Below are 17,779 nucleotides of genomic sequence, written 5' to 3' on the forward strand. Positions count from 1 at the left end.
TTCTTCATCTACTTTGTTAATGTTGATTGCACTTTCCCTGCCTCCTGAGACTTCTCTTTTTGTGCAGGTCATGCTTCAGTTGCTCAGTTGAGGAAATCAGCTATGACCTAAAGAGAAACGATTCCAAATCTGGTCCTTCTCAGAAGATTTGGGGACACTGCAGTGATCTGTGACATGAGACTGAAAGTCTCCCTGTCTCTCTGCCTGGTGCTTGCTTCCTCTCCCTGAAATGTCTGAAACAAGGAGAGAGGCTTCTTGTGTGTCCTTTCTACAAAAATGGTTGAAGCCCATGAGTAGGATCCTTTTGTGTGTGATCCTGCAAGTTGAACTGCAGCCTCTGTTAATAAACACTGTTAATCTGAGCAGTATGCTGCTAATGCAGAAATGTTATGGCAAGACAGCTCTTCCAAGTCCTGGTGGTGATTCTCACTTTGCACTCCATTATCATCAAAAATAATATGAGCATGCTCTCAAATACTACTGAAAATAAAAGAAAAATTAAAATCCTATCATGAGTAGTGGTAATTCCAGTCCATTCATGATGAATGAACATAAAGACATGTTTTTCAATGCCAAGACACTGGACTGTGGTTGTGAGGCAATTCTTTTCTGAAGAAATATTTATAATCACATTACCTCATCCCAGCTGCTACTAAAGATGGAGGATTTCACAGTTAAGTAAGTCAAGTAATTTAACATCGTGTCTGTGTTTTGCAGGCTAGAACATGGAGTGATTGTGTTTTCCATAATGCCTGTGTTTTTCTCTATGTGTCCTTTCTGAGAAGACAGTCTTGCATACACCATGACTGAATCTTGTTCCAACTAAAGATTATTGCAATGTAAACACCTCTTATGAAGAAGCGTGTTCTCTGTGAAAGCAGAAGGAATGAACTTACCACTTAAAAATTCTGCTTATACAACTGAAGTGCTTTCCCAGCTATGTATTCAATGAACTCAGGACTCTTGGGATCTAAGTTGGGAGGAACTTTAATGGTGAAAGTAGGTGAAGTCAGAATGTTCACATCTACCACAGTCTCGTCTTTACTGGAGGGATCCCCAGGTACCACCTGGAAGAGAGCAGTACTTTAGACACTACAAACTGCTGTGTGCTTTCAGTTTTGTTTATACCTACTGTGCCCACTCTCTTTAATAGGAGAAAATTAAACAGGGGAGTATTTTAGACTTGTCGACTTTCTTTAAATTGCTTTCTTCTGAAAAGAGAGTGGGTGTCTGAATTTATGTCGGTGGTGGAAAGAGCTGACATGGCACTGCCAAGACCATATTAAAGAACTGCATGTTAATACTTACACCGGGAGCTACATCTATAAAGAGCTTCTGTTCTCCTAATGAAAATTTCTGAGCTGTTCCACTAAGTTCAATACAACATTTGTGTGAATATATTTATTCACTCCTGTGTGTTTTTATAAATCAGACTTAGTTCTGTAGCTTTATTTTCTGAGAACAGATAATTCAGACTCTGTTGGGAAAGTCTGCCTGTCTCCTGTTCCCATTTTGTGCTTTTTTTTTTGGTGGATTGTACCATCATGTTCTATAAAGTTCTGATAGTAACAGTAGTAATTCACTATATATTAGTAGATTTCTGAGTTAGAATAGAGAATAAGATTTGTCCCTTGCCCAGGAAAATGGATTGAATTTACCTTGGATTTACCTGGTGTGTGAGACACAATTAATCATTATGCATTTACTGAAATATTGACTGATGCTGTCAGGTGTGTGCAGCTTCCACTGCAATAATCTGTATATCATTTGCCTTCTTTGAACTTTGGAATATATAAGTACAGACATAGATAGCTAGACATTCATCAATCCAATATGGACATGTTCATGACTGGTGCAGTGCAATTTATCTGTGAAGGTAATCTGAGGCCAGTCAACGTTGCTAGTGTCAATTTACTCTTTATCAGACAGCGATTCAGGTTAGCCTGTCAGCCATCCATCAGACTAGAAGGATTTAGAGGAAAATAGGTTCTAATCTCAGGAGTTTCAGCTCATCGAGGGATTACCAAGCATACCAAGCAAATTCAAGATGAGTAGGAACTCATGTTAACAACTCGTGTTGTTAACCCAAACATTACATATCTATAAACATCCACACCCCCCCAGGAGCATAAGCATGAGCAAAATGCAGGCTAAAGGCAGCAATAACTCCCTTCAGAAGACAACCCTTACCTTAACTATGTTGAAAATGTTTTCTGGTCCAATGGTCGTGTTGGATAACTCAGACACCCACCCAAATCTTTCTTTCATTTTGTTCAACAAGTAGGAAGTGTCCTCCGTGTGATGACGAACCACCTGGAGAATCTGCTCGTATTGCTCCCCTGAGAGATTAACTAGTTTAAAGGCTTCATCAAACTTTCTGTGCAGCTCAGGAACATTTGGGCAATCTGTTAGGAAAGACAGTGTTATGTCTTGTACTTTGTCTTTTCTATCTGAAGAAATGAAAATTGTAAAAAAAAGTCTAGCATGGGGGCATGGTTTGGTTGGATCTTTAAATAATGCTGAAAAAAGAACAATTTCACTGACTTATTATGGTAGATTTAGTTTAGACCCAATGACCAAATGAATGCATTATCCCATGTATTGTATTAAAGTGATTTACCAAGTTTGTATCATATATTATATGGTTTATATAATATTTCATGGCAATAAATTTTCTGTTAATCCTAAATAAGGTCTGATAAATTTTATATATAGCCACTTCATAGTCTTCTTACACATTTTTTTTTTATTGGCTCATATTCCATTATGAATCTATCCAGCATATGTAGACTGCAACGCAAGGGCTGAGAGAGCAAAGTTCCTTCCACTGTAAGAGAAGATCAGTTTTGAGTCCATGTGAGGAACCTTAACATATCTAAGTCTATGGGACCTGATGAGTCCAAAGGGAATTGGCTGATGTAGCCACTCTGCATATTTGAAAAGTCATGGAAGAGAAGTAAAGTCCCTGGTGACTGGAAAATGGAAATATTTCACTGATTTTTAAAAAAGGGTTGTAAGAAGGACCCTGAGGACTGCCACCCTGTCAGCCTCAGCTCTATGCCTGGAAAGATCATGGAACAGATCCTCCAAGAAGCTCTGCTTAGGCACATGGAAGATAGGGAGGCAATTTGGGACAGCCAGCAGGGCTTCACGAAGGGCAAGTCCTGCCTGACCAACCAGTGGCCTCCTATGATTCCATCAGCAGAGAAGGAAAGGGTTAGATAAGTAAATTCATCTGTACTTCTGTAAGGCCGTTGACATGGTCCCCCACAACATCCTTCTGCCTAAATTGGAGAGATACGGATCTGATGGGGGGAATGTTTGGTGGATGAGGAATTGTGTGGGTGGTCATATCCAGAGGGTAGTGGTCAATGACTTCATGCCCAGGTAGACATCACGGACAAATGGTGTCCCTTAGGAGTCTGTGTTGGGAGCAGTACTGTTTAATATCTTCATCAATGACATAGACAGAGGGATCAGGTGCACCACCTGCAGGTTCACAGATGACACCCAGCTGAGTGGTGTGGTTGACACACCCAGGGGATGAGGTGCCATGCAGAAGGACCTGGACTAGGTTATGAAATGGGCCCAGGTGAACCTCATGAGGTTCAGCAAGGCCAAGTGCAAGGTTCTGCACCTGAGTTGTGTCAACTCCTGCTATTAACACAGGGTGGAAGATGAACAGATTCAGAGCACCCCTGCCAAGAAGGACTTGGGGGTGCTCGTGGATGGAAAGCTGGACATGAACAGGCCATGCATGCTCACAGCCCAGAAAGCCAAACACATTCTGAGATGCACTGAAAGAATCATGGCCAGCAGGTTGAGAGAGGTTATTTTGCCTCCCCTACTCTTCTCTCATAAGACCCCTGAAGTATTTCATCCAGGTCTGGACTCCTGTATTGGTTTGGCACGGCCTGGTTTTTGGTAGAAAGGGGGACACAGAGATGGCTCCTGTGAGAAGCTGCTGGAAGTTCCCCACCATGTCCAGCAAAGCCAATCCCTGATGGCTCTGAGGATGGACATGCTGCTGGCCAAAACTGGGTCAATTAGAGATGTTGGTAATGCCTCTGTGATGACATATTTAAGAAGATCAAAACAAAGGGTTTTGCTTCTTGTCATGGAAGAGGAGGAGGTGAGAACACATGAGGGGAAACAACTTGGAGACACCAAGGTCAGTGGAGAAGGAGGGGAGGATGTGCTCCAGGTGCCAGAGCTGAGATTCCTCTGCAGGTTGGGGTGAGACCGTGGTGAGGCAGCTGTGTCCCTGAAGCCCATGGGGATCCACAGGGGATGCAGAGATCCACCCACAGCCCAAGGGGATCCACAGGGGATGCAGAGATCCACCCACAGCCCATAGGGAAGTTCCCATGCTGGAGCAGGTGATGCCTGGAGGAGGCTGTGATCCAGTCGGAGACCCAGTGGAGAGAGGGGGCCCTGCTTCCAGGCTGGAGCAGCCTGTCCTTGGAGGACTGCAGCCCATGGGAAGACTGACCCACGGTGCAGCAGTTTTGGAAGAACTGTGAGCCCATGGGAGGGACTCACATTGCAGCAGGTGTGGTTTGGCTGATGCTTATGAGAATGGACCCACACTGGGGAAGTTCACAGAGAATTATCTCCTGTGGGAGACACAGGGGAAGGACTTCTCTCCCAGAGCAGAAGAAAATCTCTGGTGATGAACTAGCCAAATCCCCCCACCCTGTCCCCTGTGCTGTTGGTGGGAAAGAGGAAGGGGCTAGGGGGCATAAAGGTGTTTTAAGGGCTCATTTTACTTCTCAATATCGTCCTTTGATTCTGTAAGTAATAAATTTTCACTTTGCAACTTAAGTTGAGCCTGTTTTGCCCTTAAAATATTTCTCCCAGTCCTTATTTCACTCATGAAGCCTTCATTAACTTTTTCTTCTTTTCCCTCCTTTGCCCAGCTGTGGCAAGAGAGGGTGAGCGAGTGAGTCTGATAGGTGCCTGGCATTGGGCCTGTGTCAAACCACAGCAGCTCCTCAGCACAGAATGGCATGGACCTGTCCATGCAAGTCCAGAGGAGGGCCACAAAAACTGTTGGAGGGTGGGAGCAACTCTGCTATTTACTAGGACAGGCCAAGAGAGCTGGGGTTATTCAGCCTGGAGAAGACTCTGGGGACACTTATTGTGGCCTTTGAATACAAATTGTCACCATCAGCAACTGAAGGGTGCCTGTAAGAAAGATGGGGACAAGCTTTTTATCAGTCCCTGGGGACAAGAGGTGATGATTTTAAATCGAAAGAGAGTGGATTTACACTATATGTGAGCAATATATTTTTTACAATAAGGGTGGTGAAGCACTGAAACAAGTTGCCCAGAGAGCAGGTAGATGTCTCATCCCTGGAAACATTCACGGTCAGGTTCTGTGGGACTCTGAGCAACAAGATCTAGATGAAGATATCCCTGCTGATTTCTGGGGGGTTGGTCTAGTTGACTTGTAAAGGTCTCTTTAACCCCAAACTATTCTATGATTCTGTGATAGAGGTTATTACAAGAAAGCCCGTATTCCTGTTGAGTGTTAAGACCTAATATTTATCTTACAATAGCTCAACAGTACTATGAGACTAGTACTGTCTGCCACAAATTCAGAACTGAAGATAGCTGAGGTTACACCTGGTAGTCAGCAGGAGAAGCAACTGTCAGGAGTTTGAGCTTCTCCTTACTTTCTGCTCAGCACTTCTCTACCCAGGCAGGATCGACTGCTGACTGACATCTTGCTCCTCTGCAGGATGGCAGCTCTAACAAAATACCTGTATATTTTGTTATAGACTGTGGGACGTCTCTTTGGAGCACCAGTGGTGTGTTAACATCTGAGCTATACTGACACTCTGTGGAGACAGTGGGGAAAGCTAATTGAAATCATCTAGAATGAGGAATGGTTATTGTAGCCGTAGTTACAGTAAAAACTCAGTGACTAAATGTTAATTCCAGTAAAAAAATTAAAACCTCAAAATTTACAAACAAGTATTCAGTGCATACAGGGAAAAAAAATAAAGGAAAATAGTTATTTACCATGCAAAAGATTGTCTTGACATTTCTGGCATCTCTCATGAAACTGTGGGCATCCAGAGGAGTTCTCCCGGAGCTCCCTGCACTGAAGTCTCTGGTGCCCTGACACAATTTTTGAAAACATGCCACTTCTGTCAGGATCTAGAATAAAGTCATGGTATTTTTAGACTGACATTAAACTTAGAGTCTTTATAAGTATGCATTCATTACCAAGCCTGAGTGCTAGAATATAATTTCTTGCCCTTAATCCAAAGTATTTTGCATAAATCCCTTTCCCTACCCCTCTGCTTCCCCTCCCCCCACAAAAAATAAAAGGAATAAATTATTAAAATGTAGAAGTCAGGAGAAGATTCAAATGATGTTTCTTTCAAGGAATTCATGCTGCTGTAGTATATTCCCTTATAAAGACTTAGGAGTGTATTCCCCAGACATAACCAAACAATTGCTAATATTATTGCACATTATTTCTACAACATATGAGTTCTGGTAAGATCTTTTTGACCCTTAGAAGTCAAGATGTTCCAGAATCACATGCAGTTAGATGAAAACACAGTACCAAAGCTTATTTCTGAACTAACATGGCTTATGATATAGAAAAAAAAAATTAAAACACTGTTCAAGAGTCACTTAACTTTGTCCTTCCTGATGATCACGTAATGTTTATGTCACCTGCTACTCAGAGTTGCAACATAGGCTCACTGTGATTTTCTTGTAGATAAGGACCAGCATGCATTTGTCCTATTTTCAAGAGTCAAATATGTACTCTAAAAGCTGGCCATGGTCCTTTTCCTTCCCTGAGTGTCATCAACAATGGTATGCCTAGAATTTTCTGGTCACTGGAAAACCTGATGGCTGGTCTTTGATTAGCTGGTATTTGATTGTTAAATTACATTGCTCTGTAGCCTGGAACAGGACTTGCAGCTGTCAAGCTGAACTTAGCATCATTTGTCAAGAGCAGGGATACACCTTGATATCTCACAGAATTGCCCTCATTTTTTAGAATTGGTGGCCATGTCAATAAGAGATGATACAAATCATATCCTGACAAATGCTGAGATTAAATCTGTCAGTCGGCTTTACGAAAACCTGCATTCACCCTGAATTTAAGTGCTCCTGAAAATGTTTTGAGAATTGCCATGAAAATCAGGCTATGTAGGACCCTTTAGTCCCCCTGCAACATTTCTTGAAGATTTCTAGGCAACTTCTATTTGTTCATTTAAATGATAGTTATCCTTGACCCATCCAGAGATTCCTTACATATCTCACATTCACATACTGGAAACTGAGTAATTTGCTGTAGTTTAGCCATCCCAAGGGGGTTGATGTCATTGACAGTGCAGTCAACTTTCCTCTTCTAACACTTGCCTTTAGTTTGTTCTGGCACATCTCTTCTATAATCTCTGTATTCATCAAGCACGTCAGTGATCACCTCGCTGACACCTTCGAACACTGTCCTACTGAAATCAAAAACCATCTGTAAGAAGCCGGGCATGCCCCAGCCTCTCTGGGAGCCATCAGTTCTGGTGGTGACCTCAGGTAAAGCTGGCATACTGGGGGACTCACTCAAGTCCAGGTCAGACATGAAATATGTCTGAAAAGACTGGTCAAATTCTTTTTGCATGTGCTTGAAAAAAATGAAACTTCTGTCAAATATTGAGCCCACATCCGATAATAGCTGGCTAAATAAGTCTTCCATCTTCACTAGCTGGGTATCCTCTTTCTCAGGCTTTTCATTAGACTGGATGTCTCTTCCTTGATCTTCATGAAAAGTAAATATGAGTGGAGGTATTTTCCTCAAAAAATCTTCAACCTGTGTATAAGAAGGAGACAGATCAGGAGACAGACAAGTTATTGGTTTCTCATCTCTCAGGTAAGTGTCTCTAATTTTTCTGTTTCAAATACTCATAGAAACAATGCCCTCTTAATAACTGCCAACACAGCATATTCTCTGAAGTAATTTAAGACACTAGACCCCGAAGAGGGGAAGTGCATTCAATCTAAATCATTAGTTTCAAATCAGATCTGGAGTAAAAAGTCTGCCAGTTGCCCTTTAATCTGTGGGGCCTCAAAGTTATTATCAGCATTTGGGTTTCTTCCAACAGGCAGCTTGGACTTTATGTTGTAAAGACGTGAGATGCATTTCTGTTGTGTGGTGTGGGGAGCAGAAGGTGATCTCACCTTGATTTGTAAAAAGCCTGCCCTCTCTCTGCTGGGCAAATCGTCACGTCCTTGTGTGAATGGAAACCAGCAAAATCAGTAAAGCAGTGGCTCTAGTCCATGGTTTTACCACATAAGAGGCCAAGTGTCAATTCTATCACAGAGTTCCTGGGTCTTGGCCACTGGTCCCTGCTCTCTACTTTAAGGTACAAGTTTGGTCTGAGCCAATGGAGTGGTTTTTCGAGCCACATTCCATGGCATAAGAAAACAATTAGGGGTTAAGAAGCGCCCTGCTAAAACACACACATATCAATGTAGACAGATATACATATGGATAAAGACAGTCATATATGTTAATTAAAAAAAACCAAAAACAAATCATCAGCTTAATCTGACCACTAGTGCAGCTTAGAGGGAAGGTGAAGTGTGAAACAGAAGTCAGCGTTGCTCCTGCTGTCTGTGTGTCCTCAGCCACAGCTATCATCTTTGTCTTCTTTTCTTTTCTTTTCTTTTCTTTTCTTTTCTTTTCTTTTCTTTTCTTTTCTTTTCTTTTCTTTTCTTTTCTTTTCTTTTCTTTTCTTTTCTTTTCTTTTCTTTTCTCTTCTCTTCTCTTCTCTTCTCTTTTCCTTGACTTAGGTCACAACACAATTTTTACTTTGAATGCTTCAAATAAACCAAATAATGGTTTCTTCATGGTAATGGTAATGGTAACTTCATGGAGGAAGTTACCAAGAGGGTCAAAGACAGTGGCAATGCAGTATATAACTTTTACTGCAGTAGTTACAGCATCCACAAACGCTTGAAAATCCAAAACATATATATCAGCAGTATCTAAAAAGCTAAAAGTCTCACAAATAATCTTTCTTAAATTTAATATCTCCTACATTTTAACCTATGCACAAATATTAAACACTTTTGCTCTAAACCCTGCCTGAAACAGACCACATTTAAGTTACTATATATTTTCAGTGCATGGGAGGGGTGAAAGCTAGGGAAGCTGGCTAACATTTTAGTAGCAGCAATTACAGTTTTGCTTCAGAAATTTGTTGTGTTTAAAGTGTATGCCCAAGCAAAAAAACGTGATTACAATTGTTGAATTTTGTAGTAATAATGGGCCACTCAGGAGACCATATTTTCCTTCTAGTAGAATTAGGGGAATCTCCTTTAGTTCCTTTATCATACAAAGTTAAGCATTTTAAAGCTTTTTTTGTTACTTAAAGAGTTTATTTAAGATAGATACAGGAAAGAATGATGCAATAAGTAAATGATATTTCCCCCCCATGTGATTTTGCTAACTACATCTACACTTTTAACTTTGCTGACTTTTAGATGGACCATAAAAGAATCTATGTGGTATTTTCCACAAACAGTTATGGAGCATCTTAGTGCAAGTCCCACTGTGAGAGGAAATATTGTATATCTGGAATGAGACTGTTGGAGTTAGGGGATTCATCAGTTTCCATGGAATCTTGCCAGGGTGCAACTGAACTCATTTTGGCTCAGCATTCCATGACCATAATCACATGTAATCTCTGCCATATAACTTCATATTTCCAGACCCTCCAAATCAAATTAATTTTTGTAAGCTGATATAACTGGCAGACCTAGGCATTGAGAAAATAAGATGTGCTGACTCTAAAACTTTGGGTGAACTCAAGAATAATCTCCAGATACAAAATTTCTTCCTACCTTTCTCTTAAAGGTTGACACATCATGTTTGCAAGTTGTATAATATCTCATGCAGGTACTTTCTAAACAAGATTCACATTCATCCCATAGATTTTTCAAGGATACTTGACATTGTCTTTCTTCTTCTTCCAGTCTTGCTTTTACTTCATTCATAAGTCGCAAGGCTTGCTAAGCAAGGAAAAAGATTCAATTGAGAGCAATTTTCAGATTAGTATTCTAAGTACTTACCCAGTGTTGATCACTCATTTTGGCTATTTATGGCTCCTTTTTTTTGCTAATCCCTAACCACCAGGGTAGGTTGCCTTTACAGCTGCAGTCACATATAGAGAGAACTGACAATTGAAAACCTTTTCCTTATAGGATTTTTCTGATGTTCTCACAGGGGGCACAGCCTACAGAAACAAATGGATCTCTACAGTCTCCTGGGATTTTTGATGTTAAGAAAAAAACTCACACATCATTCTGTGTAAGAATTTAGCCTCCCACATGGTCATGTGTTCAACTCATGTTATTTTTTCTCCATATCATCTGAAAAGTATTCATCTGTCCCACAAATAGTAATTTTCTGTTTATTTTCCCTACCTTTACAGGATTGATATTTCACAAGGGTAGATCCTTGCCATAAAGTCTTTGTAACAAAGAAATATATAAAAGAAATATATAAAAGTATAAAACTGATGTTTGTAAGTGTACTAACCAAAAGGCTGTAGTAAGGGAACTTTTTTCTTGCTCTTGTGGAAGTGTAAGATGCTCCTTCCATACTGAAGGGCAACAAGGTGCATTTTACAATGCTGCTTCTATTTACTTCATCAGTTAGGGCACAAAGCTGAGCAGATCAGAAGCAGCATTTTTGGAATGGACTTGACAATGGAAAGAGAAAAGTTCTTCCTATTGAAGTAGATTGAATTTATTTCTCCAATTGCAACATATTTTAATACTTTTTATTTCCAAACAATGTTCCAAGTTATCTCTAAGTAAGACAGAAACCTTTTAATTGGTGGGGCTTACTCCTTTTTGTCAGCATTCCCGTAGGGAAGATACTCACATAAAAGAAAACTTCTGTCAGAATGTGCTTGATGGAGATAGTAACTGCAATTTTCATAATCTATGCTTAGTTATTTCCTGATCTTTCTAATACATTTATTCAGTGTTTTATGAACTCTCACTGTGGATGTAAGTCCTGTGTAAATGAAGTCATCCACTAAGATCGAACAAGAGTGTTGACAGTAGGAGTGCACTGATGTTCTTTAAGATGTTATAAAGCTATCTTTTTGTTTTGCTAATACCAATAGTTTAAACTAACTACCAGATATTGGGCCATGAGGGAATTTTCCTTCAAGTTCATTGAAACAAAGTTAGGATATTTGTATTTTTTTAAATATACAGTAAACCTCTGTTTCTTCAGATCATCAAGCACATGGATCTGAGCCTAGGCATTGCACTAAGACATTGGAAATTTCCCTGATTCACTGTACTTTCTTTAGAGCACATTATCATTTGCGTCTTTGATGTTCTTCTGCAGATCTGAAGTTTGCGAAGCAAGCTGGAAAACATTTTGTGTCCCCAGGAGCATAGAGACATGGTGGGCAGAGCTGCTGGACCTTGTGCAAAAAACACTGTTCTGCAGTGGCCTGGAGTTGCCTTGGTGTGAATTCAGTGAAGCAGGGGTTTTTAGAAACAAGCAGTATGTGCAATTTTCTGCTTCTAGTGAGACAAAAGGGGCAGAAGCAAATTTTCTCTCAATCCCGTGACTGTATGAAAATATGTATGTTGCTTGTTTTGTACATACAGTTTGGCTTACATTCTTCCCAGAATAAACATTACAACCCCACAGATGGATTTATATTACCTGTTTTTCTTCACTGCTCTTCTTCAAGGTTTTCATCAGATCTATATGCTTATCTTCGTTTCTTTCCATCATAATTTTCATCTGTTTAATACCAATCAAAGCTTTCTTTACCTCTTCATCTACATACTTCTCTCCAACTTCAGATAATTCTAAAAAAAGCCAAATTATACAGTGACTTAATAAGATTTTAACACTATTTCAAATTGTCATGCACTGATGATGAAGGAGAATGAAATAGCTCTATGTTTCTCTACAGTGGCAGAGCCAAATCTGAGATAGTGAATGCTGATTAACACAGAGCCAAGACAATTTCCATGAGATAAGAATCTGGCCCAGAGCTTTTGCAAGGATCAGCTGTATGTAACTCAAAATATATATTCAACTGTCTCACTGCTGAATACTGAAATCCAGAACAATTTAAGCTGGTACCTTCGGAGATCATTGACTCTGCCCTGTCCCCCACCTCCTGAAAGCAGGGTCAACTACATCAGATTGCACCTAGGTTTTGGATAGCTCCAAGGATCACTCATCAGTCTTCTAATGACGTAACCTTTATATTTATCTTTGATCTGGTAGAAGCCTGTGACAGCTTCCTTCTACATTTTGAAAATGTGGATTACAAGTGCCTTCAACCAGTTTTCATAAAAATTCAGTTTCTAGACTTACTATGAACTAATGTCCATGGAGTTCTGGTGAAAGCCTGTGCTGGCCCATGCATAGCAGCTTGAAGCTCTGCATGATTGCCTATCCTTTATCTGTATTTATTTTCTTTGTGGAAATACCCTGACTGTCACTGGAACTATAGAAAACAAATAAAAACCATATCACCTTGAGACTGCTGAAAACACATCCTTCACTTCTTCCGTTACATCTTTTTTCCTCCCCCTGAACTTTTTGTTTGTTTATTACAGAAATCTTGTCAACATAGATGGAAGCACAGAAGGATTGTTTAATGGCTGATCCTCTCTCTATCCACAAAATAAAGCCATGCTTAGAGATGTGTGTGCGTGCAGAATAGCTGCTATTTTGTAAATTAAGTAATTTTATTTCAGTTGTTTGTAAAAGCCGTGTTTTTCAGTGAAGTATATAAGTGTAGAGGAAATACTTTCAAAGATTATTTGAACAAACAAAATAGTTCAAATCTGTTGAATTGAACTTTGGATTTGGTTTATATTCTGATGATCTACAAGGAAACAATCTATAAAAGTCCTGTAAATACTTTTTTGGGGGGCAGGTGATGCTTATCTGTTAATCCCTTTCTCATCCTGCTTGTTCTTATCTTCCGTGTGTGTGTGTGTGTGTGTGTGTGTGTGTGTGTGTGTGTGTAGGCATGCAATCAGCTTTATTATGGTTTCTCCACACATGCAAGTGGAACTTGTTGATGCCAGTGAGCGTGGAATTCAAAATGCAGTCCCCAGCAGGGCCCAGGGGCTTCCAGCACACCCTGGCAGGACAAGCATACGTACGCTTGAGGTTGTCACGGAGATTCATTTCCTCCTGCTTCGTCGGTGCGCACTGATGGCCCCTCAGACACAGCACATGTATTATAAATATCCAAGAGGACCTCATGTTCTTTCTGTTCAAGAAAAATGGCTTGGTGCAGTTACATGTAAACATTGTCAGGAAGCTCAGATGTCTAGGTATACTAAGTAAATATAAATACTATTTATAATACCAAGTATCTTACAAGACCCCTTTAATTTTGTCTTTAACTGTGGTTTTTGAGATGTATAGCGTGCACCTAAATGCTACTCTTGCTGAAAATACATGAGTAAGAAGCTTGACCTCATTTGTAATTATCAATTTAGATTAATTAGATGAATTCCATTGAGTTTGCACAGTGGTTAACAGAATCAGAACACGTATACACAAAATCAAAAGCTTATGCTGCTCAGTCTGTCCCTTTTCTACTTTGTGAAACACACTAATTGCTGATCTCATATTGTGTCCTTAGTTCATATTTTAAATACATCCATGCTAAACACTATTGCCAGTTTTAAAGAGGGAAGTTTCTGGAATGTTATTCCCTTTCTTGCATCCAAACATGCAATTCTTTTCAGTGTCCTTCAGCATAAGACTTAATATAAGAGACACAGTAATGGGTGTGCCAAGAAATCAGCAATTAGAAGAATTTTGTAAACAAACAGATCAGCAAATGAACTAAATCCCTACAAAATAAGGGAAAGAAATTCCATTTGCTTTATTTCCCTCCTAAGACCAGAAGTGAAAAGTTTATTTTTCAGAAACCATGCAACTGCACTTTAAGGTTCTCATCTGATTAAGTGAATCCAGTATTCAGATCCTTGTAGTTAGCCAATATAGCCTTCTTGGAGATGCAATTATCAGTCTCCAGAGCATATGAAAATTAAAAGCCTGGATTTGTTTATAGCCTGGATTTACTTCTGTAGTTACTTGCATATTGTACCTTTACGTTTACAGTGAAAGACCAATTGACTTTGCAAAGAAATACAGACACGCAACCAAAGAAAATAAAAAAAAACAACAAAAAACAAGTATATTTACCATTAATATTTTGCACCTCTTCTGCAAAATTGCTCCCTGCGTCAGGAAGGGGCTGGGCTGTGTTCTGATCTAATTTCTGGGAGTGTCAGGGATTTTGCCATGTTCTACTTATCTGATGAGAAGGTACTTAATCCTATTAACAGGACGTTTAGTCATTAGGCTGGAGGATTTTGCATGTATGCGACTTCACGTTCATCTCTGTTGCCAAAACCACCAGGGGGAGCATTGGGCAGAATTTCCTGATATAATGCAATTTGGAACTGCTACTTTTCTGTAGTCAGTAGCCTTTTGTCGTGTTAGATCTTCCATCGTCTTACTTTTTACTTTAGGAGACATCTGCAGCTTATGTAATTAGTGAAATTGATACCATTAGTTTGTCTAAAAATGGCTGTCAACATTTAATCTCTTCAGCATAGTTTTAGCTTGCTATAAAAACCACTGCATTATGTAAGGGCCTTCTTTGTACACCTTCTGAAGGTACGGGAGTTGAAAAAAAAAATCAAAAACCCAGATGCAGGCTGTCATATGGGCAGATTCTGGAATGAGATTAGCAATGTTTGGCATTTTGTACATCATTGTACTTGCCGATGCTTTGGGTGTTTGCCCACTTTATGCTATTTCCTTCAGTTTCCCCATATCTGTGAAATATGTCTGAGATCTGACTTGTACAAAGTTTTGGATTCTTTGAAATGAGATATTTAAATACTAACAGGTGCTTGATATAAAACATGGACATATATTGTTAACAAAATATATTCCACCTTGTGATAGTCAGCAATATTACTCCCTTGTAGTCAAAGATGAGATGGGGAGAGTGGGTGTCTGTAGTCCACAGGGTAGAACAGCAACTTTAAGAAATTTTGTTCTATTTCGTTTACCAAATCATTCATAAAGGCCAGTTGATGATTGATGGCTAAGATTCAGCACGATTAATGCTTCTTAGGCAAGAGATTTGAGAGATTTAGTTTTAAATACATTATCAGAAAGAGTGAAGAATCTATTAGCTCTAATGGGAACTGAAAGTCCCCGATTTGCATTAGGAATTAAGATAACTCCAAATTTTTTTTAAATGATAGGTGGAATGGAATATGTAATTTGTTGTTATCTATATGAATTCCCATCTCTCATTGTGTTGCTGCCTACTCCTTGACCAAGACTCATCACTACCCAAAACATTTCAAGTTCTGTTCTGTGGAAATACCAAGCAGGCACCCTTGCCTACCTTGCAGTTGCCTGGCCAGACTTTGTTAAGGATCCCTGGGTCTTGGGCTGAAGCAGAAGGGGCAGTCTTTCTCTTTCCCCCTCTGAACCTCATGCTTGGCTCAAGAGAGAGTGAAAATGGAAAACACATTTGCACAAAGGAAGACAATCTATTACAGACGCTTGTGAAATGTGTGCTATTAGCTTACAAGTGTAATGAATCCTAAGACTTTAATCTTTCATGCAAGGGTTTGTCCACTCGTTTTGGACATTTCCCTTTGATAATATTCATTTACTAGAAGCATTCATTTTCTGGTCTTTCTGAACCTCACTCTGTATAGAGAAAACTTTACTCAATCTAGAGTAAAAAGGGTGGTGTCAACACATCACTCATAGTTCACAGGAGTTTGTGAGAAAGCAGGGGCTCCAGCCCTGTGGGGAGGGAGAGCAGCACTCCTGTCCCAGGGTAAGAGGCTGGAGAATGCCTCTGGCAGATATCCCACCACTTACTTTCAGAAGTGTCTGCTTTCTGAAGGTCTCCTTGGGAGTTTCTGGTCAAGCACACACTTGCACTTTGCAAAGCCAGTCCTTAAACTGATGCTGAGACACAGAGTCCTGGTGTCTGTTGAGCTGTTCTCAATTAAGTTGATTTTGAGCATTGCATCATAAGATGATGCATCTTGCTTCATCTTAGATGTTACTCTTCATACTTTATTATAACCATTATGTAACCACCAAAATCCTAGTTCTTTGCTCTCATGTTTTTTCATATATATCTAATGGCTGAAAGAGGAGGTACAAGGAACCCAAGGAAAAAAATGATAGAGCTAGTAAGTCTGTTAAATTTAATCTTGGTCTTAAAGTTAACCTTGGCAGTGCACTTAAGAACCCAACACCCTATTCCTGAAAGGCAGCTGTTAATTCTGCTTACTCTGAAAAGTTTTTCCTCTCTCATTTCTGTTTTGAATTTAATTAAACAAAAATCTCATCAATAATACCTCCAGGTTTCATGTGAAATATCCACTCTCTTTTCTTTTAATATTCTGAATCTGATTTGCAGTGACCTATTATGGAGATGTCCATTTTTCTTGTCATCTGCCATGTTCAACAGTTTGCTCTTACTATTTTATTGTCCTCTGAACTTAAGTGCTTTGATCAGCTATAGTGTAGCATGCCATGTCATGACATTGTGCTGGCATTTGAAATTTTTCACTCTTATACAAGCAGATGATTCAGTGCTTATTGATGATGTTGAAATTAATAAGGTACTCTTCTAATATTGAATCATACTAGAGACGGGCTGAAGAAGCTATTGGGAGCTAATTGTAGAAAGTGTTGTTTCCCTACCCCAATTTCTTACCCCTGTTATTCCACTACTACTCTATTCTAATTGAAATAATAATTATCTATTTTAAAAAATAGCAATACAACTTGAAAAGGAATTTAAGTTAGAATAGATTTTTTGCAAGATACTGATAAATTGAAAAGCAAATAATTGTAACAAGATATATAGACATTGAGCTTGAACCAAGCTGAACTTGAGCAATGCAAGTTGTAGCTGCTTTGTGGATTTTTCTTAGGTCCCGTTGGATGACCTTCACAAATGTGTAGCATTTTTTCACCATGTACTGTGACTTCTTTCTCTTTGTTGATCCATTCCACCTGGCAGGATTAAGCATCAAGAAATATGTTGAAATGGAATTTCCTGTGTTGTACATCAGCTATAGGATTTTGTTCCAGTTAGATATTTACACAATTATTTTCTGTTTGTAAGAGTTGTTTCCTACTATGCTACACATTTCCTACACATTTCTTTCTGAGCTAGGCCAGGCATATAATGATCAGGCTGAAAATACCTGTACATATTCATAGACTCTATGAGTCATGGAAAGTGCTATATACTGACATTAAATCTCTTGGTGCTTGTATGAAATAGTACCTAGTTCTACGAAATCTTAATTAGCTTTATTTGTAAGCACACTATTAGTTCTACTGCTTTCAATTGAAATTAAATCCTTGTGGGGGTTTGTGGTGTAATTACATGGCTAATCTGAAGCATGCACAAAGCTTTGCTAAAAGTTAGTATGGGTTTTAAGGGCATAGAATTGAACTTCTGTGCTGTAAGTTTGTTTTGTTTTGTTTTGTTTTCTTTTGTTTTGTTCTGTTTTGTTCAATTTCTTCCCAGTGCTTCAGGAGCCCCTGAGTGGTTTCTGCTTTCTCCGGTTTTTCAAAGGCTCTCGGAGGCCCCCTGAAGTTCTGTATTCAGTCTTTGAGCTCTACCTGGTTACCTGGTTAGGAACCAAGGCTCTTTCTTTAGGCCAGAGAGAGAGGCATGCT

General features: G+C 39.5%; 1 protein-coding gene across 1 annotated transcript; it reads right to left on the bottom strand.

The window, feature by feature from the left end:
- Positions 1 to 899: 899 nt before the first annotated feature.
- Positions 900 to 13,288, bottom strand: CLUL1 (clusterin like 1). The gene is made up of 7 exons (XM_062501145.1): positions 13,186 to 13,288; positions 11,720 to 11,868; positions 9,871 to 10,038; positions 7,390 to 7,834; positions 6,028 to 6,165; positions 2,191 to 2,405; positions 900 to 1,067 (listed from the first exon to the last, which is right to left on the bottom strand). The coding sequence occupies exons 1-7, from the start codon at positions 13,286 to 13,288 to the stop codon at positions 900 to 902; spliced, it is 1,386 nt and encodes a 461-aa protein (XP_062357129.1).
- Positions 13,289 to 17,779: the final 4,491 nt, after the last annotated feature.

This window comes from Cinclus cinclus, chromosome 1, assembly GCF_963662255.1.
Source record: "Cinclus cinclus chromosome 1, bCinCin1.1, whole genome shotgun sequence".
Classification (NCBI taxonomy): domain Eukaryota; kingdom Metazoa; phylum Chordata; class Aves; order Passeriformes; family Cinclidae; genus Cinclus; species Cinclus cinclus.